The sequence below is a fragment of the Symphalangus syndactylus genome, chromosome 3 (genome assembly GCF_028878055.3).
Source record: "Symphalangus syndactylus isolate Jambi chromosome 3, NHGRI_mSymSyn1-v2.1_pri, whole genome shotgun sequence".
NCBI classification, from domain to species: Eukaryota; Metazoa; Chordata; class Mammalia; order Primates; family Hylobatidae; genus Symphalangus; species Symphalangus syndactylus.
The window spans coordinates 74739936-74750950 of record NC_072425.2 but is presented as its reverse complement, the minus strand read 5'-3'; the positions used below and the strand labels follow the sequence as shown (position 1 = coordinate 74750950).

General features: G+C 36.3%; 1 protein-coding gene across 9 annotated transcripts in view; it reads right to left on the bottom strand.

Annotated features, from left to right (window-relative positions):
* PTAR1 (protein prenyltransferase alpha subunit repeat containing 1) overlaps positions 1 to 11015 on the bottom strand; it is a 50583-nt gene that overhangs the window by 21238 nt on the left and 18330 nt on the right. For 8 of the 9 annotated variants that reach the window (XM_055272313.2, XM_055272315.2, XM_055272316.2 and 5 more), the window contains 2 exons: positions 3404 to 3508; positions 1399 to 1612 (listed from right to left, as the gene is read on the bottom strand). In XM_055272313.2, the coding sequence (XP_055128288.1) occupies positions 1399 to 1612; positions 3404 to 3508 (319 nt within the window). Of the gene's footprint in view, positions 1 to 1398; positions 1613 to 3403; positions 3509 to 9967; positions 10119 to 11015 lie in introns of those variants that run through there. The other variant, XM_063637013.1, reaches the window with a different exon arrangement.

The following is an 11015-nucleotide window of genomic DNA, read 5'->3' as shown; positions in this document are numbered from 1 at the left end:
ATACAGGACAGTCGGTGGGTATGACAGGGTTTTATACTTTTTCATCAAAAAATTGCACTGAGTTGATCAAGCAAACTGGTAGCCAATTTTCTATCTCTGGAGAACAGAGAAAGGAACTAAAATTGAGTGAATCTCTCTCTCTATTAGATGCCCAGTAATTTACATCCATTAACTCAATTAACTCTCACAATAATCCACTAAGGCAGACAGTAGAGTCCCTATTTTATAAATGAAAACAATAAAACCTTGCTTTCCACATACAGGTAGTGGGGCCAAAATCTGAACCTAGGTTGATGTGATTTTAAGCCTTGGCTCTTTCTATTGCATTAGGCGGCCACCCCTCCTGAAACTCAAAGCCATGTAAACTGGAAGGGGGAAGGCTTCTCTTCCAGAATTAATGGCTTAAAATCCTCTGGAAGTAAAAAGTCTCCCATTTGCCCTGGCCAGGAAACAAAGAGAGAAATGGGAGCATGGGAAGAGGGATGTAGGAAGAAGAGGATGGTAAGTTAAAATTACATAACACTTCCCCACTTATCTGAAAGCACCACCTGGGGCACTTCGATCTTCAACTTGACCTCTTTTAACTGTCTCAAGCCTGAGAAGCTTTTTAGATGAGCACCCTAGATTCTTATGGCACTGTGACACCATCAGAAAAGAAAAAAATGAGACACTGCAGTATATAAAAAGGAGCAAAAGGGACACCTGGCTCTCATTCTGATGAATAATAAGTGGTACAACTGTAGCTAAGTCTAAGCCATTAAAATTCTCTGGAAATCTCCATCTCCTCATTTCTAAACTGAAAGGATTAGGCTGTGAGAGTTTCCAAACTGGCTCTGCATTTAAATAACCCTGAGTCAGTGGAAAATACTGATCTTTAGATCCACCCTCAGTCTGCTTTAGTAGGCTTGGAGTGGAACTTAGGAATCCCCAGGTAATTTATAGGCTCAGCCAATTTTAAAAACACCTGGGTGAGACTGTCTATCCCTGCCCTCCTCTCCCCCTTTTCAGAGGACGAAAGTGTGAAAAGACAGCCAGCTGACTTAGTATATTGTCACATAACCAAATACTACCAAGAAATAGCAATTCCAGTTCTATAAGGCTTAATAATCCCTTCCTGTTTCAGGATAGAGTGAGTTATGCTCAATCTTCGTCAGTTGGTTAAACCTGCCTTGCTTTACCAATACACTAGCCTTAAGACTGCCAAAAACAGCACTGGTGGGGAATGCAAGCTTTTTATTTAATTACAGGGTTTCTCCAGAGGTAGGAGCTGTTGCGATTTTCTCAAGTTGCCAGACCATCAGTTTATCTACTCCTTCAAAGCTCTTCTGAGGATGAACTACTACCAGAAGATTTTACGGGCAGACAGGCAGTCTGCCCAGGAGACAATAATATCCCTACCTTGACATCTAGCTTGGCCAAGTGCTGTAAAACCCAGATGCGATGGGACCAAGCATTATAGTTGCTTGGGTATCTCCCTGCTGCTTCACCGCAGACCTCCATCTCTTCTTGTATGAGTCGCTGTGCCCTTTCTGCGGGAATTGTTCCCAAGTTTCCTTTGGTCACAAAGGAAGGCAAGGAGGTTTCCTGAATTAGCTGTTGTAGCACCCATCGCCTGTTAAGGTAGCATGTGGGAAAGAGAACACAGAAAGAACATAAGCCAGAGAGAAAAATAACCAGTTTTCATTGTTCCTAATTTAATTTCCATTCAGAGACAATGCAAAATAATACCTGTTTATAAGTCTAGTTTTTTGGAGATGGGGAGGGGTTGTTTTGTTGTTTAAGATGATATTAAATTTAGCAGTATGGATGAAGGGTGGAAAATGGATAAACAGGAAAAAAAAAACTTTAAAATCTGTAATACAGAGAATGTCATTACTTCTAAAATGACAATCCCAAAACTCCACTTGGCCAGGAAATCTAAAGGCAATTGGTGTGTGTGTGTGGTGGTGGTGAGAGGTTATAAATTAATGGCTGATAAATATTACAAGGAGTCATGATTCACATCTTTAAGTACATATGCATGCCTCACCCTATGTGCATTTGTTTGCAAACAAGAAGCTGCATTCTGATAGCTTTCATTCAGCAAAATTCTGTATTATAGCATAAAATCTGGAAGGTAACAAATATAATTCATTAAACCATTAAGGAGGTGTCAAAATATCCTTATCTACGAATTCTCCCTTTGTCTATTTAAGATTTGCATTAGCATGTATTTACATAAAAAACACTAGTGTTTCAAGCTACTTAATGTGTTTACTTTGTACCAGTAATTTACTCATATAAAAGCATCTTTTAGACTAAAGATTTCAAACCCAAAGGTACAGGAAATTGAGTAAGAAAACTCACTTTGTCATTTTAAAATAATGGAATTTCTTATTTAACAACAAAATATTGCTCGATAAAAAAAATTAGACAAGCCAAACTGATGAATGCATATTTAACAGTTCCTTTCCCCTGCCACCATCCCTTTCCAAACCCCCATACACACAGTCATATACCTTTCTGTGGTATACTATCTCAATTTCTAGTCATGAAGGAAATACAACTGACTATGTGGTTTGGAAGAAGCTGACCTTCAATGTTAACTAAAGGCACGATTACCACTAAGACACCTTGAACGGACATAAGATCCTAAAAATGTCCAGGATTTAAGAAAAATTAGAGTGGCTTAATAAACTGAGAATTTCAGAGCAATTTCTTTATTGGTCCTGACCAGCAAGCCCACACCATCCCATTTTGGTCAAATAATAGTAGTTACACAGGGTCCAAGAGGAAGATGCTTCCAGGTGGCCAGGATTTTGAGAGTCCTAAAGTGCATTCTGGCTATCTGTCCCAGGCTTTTAACCTAAAAATGTTCTTTGTATGTATGGTTTTTAGCAACTTTAGCTCAGCCTACACAGCATTCGCCTCAGCTGCCCTTCGCTTTCTCTGTAAGTTAATTTTAATAACCACAACCATCACCACCACCATCTTTACCAGGAAAACAACCAAATGCTTTTAAAATCCATGTTGCTCATTACAGTTGAGTATCTATAAATGCAATGCCCACAAACTGCTTCAAAGAGTTAATAATAGCTAACATTTATTGAGTATTTAATATGTGCCAGGCACTGTGGGAGTGTTACACGCATTAACTCATGTAAACTTGACTGTTAACTATATGAGATAGGTGTAATTATTATTCTCATTTTACAAATGAGAAAACTGAGGCTTGGTGAGTTAAGTAATTTCCCATGAACACTTAGGTAGCAAGTTATATAGCTCCTAGATTTAAATGTAGGTAACCTGACTTCAGAATTCATGCTCTGGAACCAATAAGTAACCTTGCCTCTCACATGCCATGTTTCTTTCTCCAGCCATTCTGAATCCCAAGTAAGAGTACTATGTTATAAATTAACCACACCTGTGAATCCATGTTTCTGGACTCTTTGGAAACTTAGTTAAGGCGAGTTTTCCCAGATGTAAATCCTTAATTGGATTTAAAGTGCCAGAGAGGATCAGCTCTTTCCTACAAAAAAAAAAAAAAAAAATTAAACATTACTTTATCCTTATATCCAAAGGTTCTACATGGCTTTTAATATAACCTCATTGTGAAGCGAATGTCTAAGAATTTAAAAAAAAAAAAAAGAAAGAAAAAAAGCCCAAGCCACTCTGGGATATAAAACGCTCATAAATGTGACATGCAGTAATCAAGAATGTATTCTCATAATCCCAATGTAACAAATTAATAGGCAGAAACAGAAGCTCTTAAATCAACAGGTGAAATTTTAACTATTTGCGTGAGGGTAAATGGGGTTTTCTGGCCTATCTCATTTCCAAAAGTTGTGAGACCTGATAGTCGTACCTATAGGGCCAATCCAATACCAGTCAAAATTGGTCTAGTTTCCTAAATAGGACTTGACATGGTCTGTTTCATTACAAAACCACACATACAACAAACACAATATGGTTGAGATGTAAGCGAAAAAAAAAAACAATTCATGGAATCACTATTCTAACCAAATTACTATTTTTTATTTTTGAATTTTCCCTTCTACTTTTCCCTATCACATATACATTTTAATATATAATTTTACATCCTGCTCTAATTATATCTTAAAAATTTCCCCATGATTCTATATAATCTTTGTAACGAACATTTTAAATGATCAAATGTTTTCATTTAGTAGCTATGCTTTTCCCTTCTTGTTAGACATTTAGGTTGCTTCAAACTTTTTGTTATTTTAAAACAAATCTGGGGGGGGGGGGAAAGCTTTGTGCTTATAACTTCTTTCTTTTGTATTCTTACTTTGGATAAGTTTCCAAAAGAGCTATTAACAAGATAAAATACTTACATGAACCTTGATATACGAGGCCATTCCTTTTTAAAATATTAATATGAGCAGCAGAAGTAATAGCAATGTAATGTTTTGGTTGTTTTTAAAACTGTTCAAGCCCAACTAAAGCTTCAATGCAATCAGTTGTCCCTTGGTATCTTGTGGGGGCTTGGTTCAGGACCTCCCACGGATACCAAAATCTGCCAGTGCTCAAGTCCTTGATATAAAATGTGTTGCCATATAACCTATGCACATTCTCCCATATACTTCATATCATCTCTAGGCTACTTATAATACCTAATACAATGTAAATGCTATATAAATAGTTGTTATATTGTTTAGGGACTAATGATAGGAAAACAAAGTCTGAACATGTTCACTACAGAAAGCAATATTTTTCCCAAATATTTTCTATCTGCGATTGGTTGAATCCATGGATGCAGAACCTATGGATACAGAGGGCCAACTATATAAAGAATGTCATGCAAGAGCTTTCTATACCTGTTTCTCAGGTAAATACAATTTACATTTAATTTCTCAGGTAAGTTTTTGATAAGTGCTGATATTACACTCTCACTGAATTCTCAATGTATCTATAATTTTATAATAAAATCAGATCATTTGTTATTATTTATTAATCTTAAAATGTCCTTCCTGTGTAGGGCTGATTATTCGTTTACTTTAGAGAAGTTTAAGCCAGAGAAAACCAGAATCCAGCTCTTATACCATATCTACTTAGACGGATTTAATTCCTAAATACCACAATACATTTTCTTTCCAACAGTGACATACTATTTATAAAGTTTTATTTGATAAAGAAAACAACTATTTTCCTTTCAATGTTCAGGAAACCAATTTGTCATTTTATATATATATATAAAATATATATTTTTTTCTTGCAACAGCCAACTGCTTTTGCAGTCTTGGATTCTTTTTCTTCTGAAATCAGTAACATTTTGTTCATAAAGTAAGTCAGGATACCTATAAAGTAAAACGAGGAAAATATTGCTCTATGTAATTTTAACCACTTTTGAGAGCAATGTTTCTCAAAGTGAACCCTAACTGCAACATCAGCATCATCTGGAACTTATGCGAAATGCAGATCCTCAGGCCTCAGCCCAGAACCAACTGAGTCAGAAACTCAGGTGGGCACAGCAATATGTGTTTTAAAACAAGCTCTTCAGATGATGCCCATTGGCTGGGCACGGTAGCTCACGCCTGTAATCCCAGCACTTTGGGAGGCCGAGGCAGGTGGAGCACGAGGTCAAGAGATTGAGACCATCCTGGCCAACATGGTGAAACCTTGTTTCTATTAAAAGTAAAAAAATTAGCTGGGCATGGTGGCGCACACCTGTAGTCCCAGCTACTTGGGAGGCTGAGGCAGGAGAATCGCTTGAACCCAGGAGGCAGAGGTTGCAGTGAGCCAAGATCGTGCCACTGCACTCCAGCCTGGCAATAATGATGCCCATTAAAGTTTAAAAAACAACTACTATAATGAATTTATTGTATTATGCTTAATTTCCATTTCCTAAATTTAAGACCTCTTATTATTTATAACTGTCTACCTTTATTCCCATATATATCCATATATAAGGGGAGATAATCAAAATTTTCTTCAAAAAAGAGACAGTTACCCTATAACTGAGTTTTGACAGTTTCTTAAATTATGGGCGCTCTCTTATGCAACCACTGCAGTACAGAATTTTAAAAAAAGAAAAAGAAAAAAATGGGCACTCCGTTAATATCTTTATTTTGAATTAAGCAGCATTTTTGGGAAGACATCTTAGCTTGAAACAACCTCAATTAATGTTAATATATGGACACTGAAAAAGATCACCTGATGGAATCAAGCAAAATTTTAATATCAATGTAATAAACATTGCTAGGGGTAGTATTGAACATTTGTAGGTGTTGGATATTGCTGAAACAAGTTTTTCAAAAATCACTTTAAGAGGAAATACGATATGTGGTAAAGTTAACAGCAATCACATAATCTAGTGCTACATTTTTTTTTTAGATGGGGTCTCACTCTCTTGTCCAGGCTGGAGTACAGTGGCACAGTCTCGGCTCACTGAAACCTCTGCCTCCTGGGCTCAAGTGATCCTCCTGTCTCAGCCTCCCAAGTAGCTGGGACCACAGGCACACACAACCACGTCTAGCTAATTTTTTGTATTTTTGGTGGAGACAGGGTCTCACCATGTTGCCCAGGCTGGTCTCAAACTTCTGAGCTCAAGCAATCCACCCATCTCGGCCTCCCAAAGTGCTGGGGTTACAGGTGTGAGCCACCATACCTGGCCTTAGAGCTACATTTAAAAAAAAATCAACTGCTCTAGTTCAATCAGATTCAAATAAGAATCTGACTTGAGATACAATTTCCACTCACAAACAGATTCAAAAAGTGCTGTAGCACAAACAACTTAGATATACTATGATGGGCTCTGGAAAACTGTGCTACAGAACTAAAAACAACTAGCTCTTGTGATGACAAAGTCACTGATGTCAATGAGGCAATGTAAGGTGTTTGAATAAAACTGACTACTTTTTTTCTTTTCTCAATCTTTATTCTGTCTGAAATAACAATAATAATGGCCATCCTCATTAAAAACTACCATGTATTGAACACTTCCTCTGAGTCAAGAACTGTGTAAAGTGATTTACATATGTTATGTAATTTCTCACAACAATCCTGTAAGGTAAATATCATCATTGAGCCATATGAAATTGCTGATAATCTTTTTAAAAAAATAAACTTTTTATTTTACAATAGTTTCAGGTTCATAGACAAGTTGTAAGGATAATACAAAGAATTCCCATATGCGCTGTACCTAGTTTCTCTGCTATTAACATCTTATATTACCATGGTACCTTTGTCAAAATTTATGAAACGGTATTGATATTGATATATTTTTATTAGAAGTCCATACTTTATTTAGAATTCCTCAGTTTCTACCAAATGTCCTTTTCCTCTTCTAAGGTTCCCTCCAGGATCCCTTAAATTTGGTACTTATGTCTCCTTATGCTCCTCTTGGCTACTCAAATTTACCTTGCTTTTGATGACTTTGACAGTTTTGAGCATATGGGTCAGGTATTTTGTATAATGTTTTTCTCATCATTAAACTGGAGTTACAGATTTTGGAGAGGAAGACCTAAGAGGTAAAGTGACATTTTCACTGCATCATATCAGAGGCATGTGCTATCAACATGACTTAGCATTGTTGATATCAACCTGGATTACCTAGCTGAGGTCAGGTTTCTTCACTACTTTTTGCAAGAAAGTCACTGATTTTTTGATTTGGTGCACAGCTCAACCTTAAGAAATACGGAGTTATGCTCTACTTTGCAGAGGGGGATTATCTAGATAAATTAACAGAACATTTGTCTATTGTCTCTTATTTATATATTCATTCATTCATTTCAGTGGGCTGATGGATAGCCATTTTACACTCTGCGGTATAATCCAATACTATGTTATTTATTTTGTTGCTCAAATCATTCCAGCTATGGCCGCTGGGAGCTCTTTCAGTTGCTCCCCATGTCCCTTTTTCATATCCCACCACATATTTTTGAGCACTTCCTTACTTTCTGGCTCTATAAGACGCTCCAAGCTCATCTTGTATACTTCCTGCCCTGGTCCTAGAATCAGCCATTTCTAACATCATTAAAGAATGGTATTAGAAACCACAATGTGGGTGCTAGAATTAAATTGTTTTTTATCTATATAAAAAAAAAATTTCCCTAATATCTCAATTTTTTTTTTTTTTTTTTGAGACGGAGTCTTGCTCTGTTGCCAGGCTGGAGTGCAGTGGCACGATCTCGGCTCACTGCAACCTCCACCTCCCAGGTTCAAGCGATTCCCCTTCCTCAGCCTCCTGAGTGGCTGGGACTACAAGTGTGCACTGCCACGCACGGCTAATTTTTTGTATTTTAGTAGAGATGGGGTTTCACCATATTGGCCAGGATGGTCTTGATCTCCTGACCTCGTGATCCGCCCACCTCGGCCTCCCAAAGTGCTGGGATTACAGGCGTGAGCCACCATGCCCGGCCAAATACCTCAATTTTACAGATGAAGAAATTGAGTCCTGGAGACGTTCAGTAACTTGCTCAGGTTTCTTAGCTCAAAATGTCAGAACCAAACATCAAATCTGCACAAAATAAAGTTACCAATTTAAATCAATAGGCTATGAGTTCAGAACATGAATCACTGGAGTTTGGCATCAACTATTATTCTAGTTGCTCAAAGGTGTTTTGCTTACTCTAAGTACATAGACTGATGAAGAAAATAGGACATTATTACTAAGTCAACCTCTTTCATCAGGTAATTCACAAATTTTCAAAGCAAAAAAAAAAAAAAAGTAGTTTTCTTTAAAAAAAAAAAAAACCAGCTGAAATTTTAAATTATGTGTATCACTCACTGTAATCACAGGAGATCAGTTCAAAAACTTATTTTTGCCTCTATTTCTTTCCCCTAAGACTGCAATACCCACAAATTGAACTAGATGTCTATTGCATTATCCTTTAGCAGTTTCAAAAATGCATTCAAAAATCACTCTATGCCTTCCAGGGTTAGTACAGAAGAGATCCACTAACAATTAAAAATAAAGTTCTGTGTATTTGATATGCAATAGAGACCTTACAGGATTAGAGAAGTTTACTTTGAAGTTGGTAGTTTGTTGCTCAAAATGTACCTATGATTCAATGTCTTTATATGTCAATCAATCTTACTGATACAAATTAAAATTTACTAGAACACATATCCACAAAGGATTTTTTAAAAATCAAGATTCCCTTTCTACTCATCTAGCACAAAATCTTACTAATCATCTAACTAGAATAATTTTCAAGGTTAACTGTCATAAACACCCCTCAAGTTAGATTTATGGAGCAACTTCCCTTCATAAGACCAACCACACATATTTTTTTAAAAGTTTAATAGAATCATAAAAAAATTCACCTAATTCAAATCTTTTATTTCACAGATAAAAAAAACCAAAACTCTTGAGAATTAAAAGTTATACTCAAAGTCAGTTGCTAGTTAACTGATGAAACAGGACTAAGTTCCATGAATCTTAAGACCAGGTTTTTTTCTCCTATGCTCAACTGGTTTATAGGATATACAATGAATAACATGTGTGTATACATATATGTATACAGGTGTGTGTGTGTGTATGCATGTATGTAGGTATATACACTACGCTAGTGAGATAATTTTTTGTTGAAGCATTTTTGAATTCCTTTCTATTGGTGAGGATGATGAAACAGGACTAAGTTCCATGAATCTTAAGCCTAGGTTTTTTTCTCCTATGCTCAACTGGCTTATAGAATATACAATGAATAACGTGTGTATACACATATGTATACAGGTGTGCGTGTATATCTATGCATATATGCTAGGCTAGTGACAATTTTTTTGTTGAAGGACTTTTGAATTCCTCTCTATAGGTGAGGAATACAAGAACATGAATAAAAATGGCATTCCTACTTCCCTATTACTCTGATTTCTTTTTCACTGAATTTGATTTCCGTGCCCAATTTGCAAACTGCATATCTATTATGTACAGGCACTAGAGTTAGATGCTAAGGAAACAAAGGAAAAAAAAAAAAAGACATGGTCCCTACCCTTAAAAAAGCTCTGAATTTTAAGTTCATGGTACCTTCCTAAAAGTCTCCTTTGCTGATTCTTCCTCATCTTGCAAATGCTAGAACAGTGCTGTCCAATAGAAATATAATGAGTCACAAATGCAAGTCATATATGATTTAAAATGTTCTAACAGCTATATTAAACACAAGTATAAATATATTTAATTCAATATATCCAAAATATTATAATTTCAGCAAGTAATATAAAAATTATTAATGAGATATTTCCATTTTTTGCTATGTAGTCTTCAAAATATGTGCAATTTATCACTTGTGGCACATCTCAGTTGAGACTAATCACATTTCAAGGGCTCAATAGCCACACGTGGCTAGTGGCTACTGTACTGGATTGTGCAACCCTAGAAAATAGAATGTCTCACAGGGCTCAGTCTTTGAACTGGTTCTTGTCTCTAGCTATTTGGGGATCATAAAACAGTTTCATGGCTTTAAAACCATCTATATGTTAGTCATTCCCAAGTTTACATCTGGCCCAGACCTTTTTCCTGAACTTTAAATTAATATACAACTACTTGGACACAAATCTAACATGTCCCAATCTCAAGTCTTGGCCTATAACAAGCACCCCATACCTAAATCTGCTTCTCTTCCAGACATTGCCATTTCAGTAAATGGCGATTCCATCCTTTCAGTTGCTCAGGGAAAACGCCAGAGTCAACCATGACTCCCTTCTTTCTCATCCCATACACTTTCCACTACACTGCAGTGCTTCTCAAATAACAATGATATAATGTTATATGCCTTACAAGCCAACCAGTTATGCCCATTGCCCATTACTCTCCCACCCCAAAAAATGAAGGAAAATAAAAGCATGTATCAAACAGTATACTGTAACTCAACATGACAATTTATATTTCAGGCAAGAAAGTTTATGAAGACACCATGCAAAAAGGGGCAAAATGCATATTTACAATTGTCACAGGTATAAAGAATAGGTAGAAGAAATAAGTGTTAAGACGGTTTATATTTTGTTTTCAAAAGCTAACAACTTATGGGGCTTATACGTCTTCAGCAATTTGGACAAACTTTATCATATCACTAATG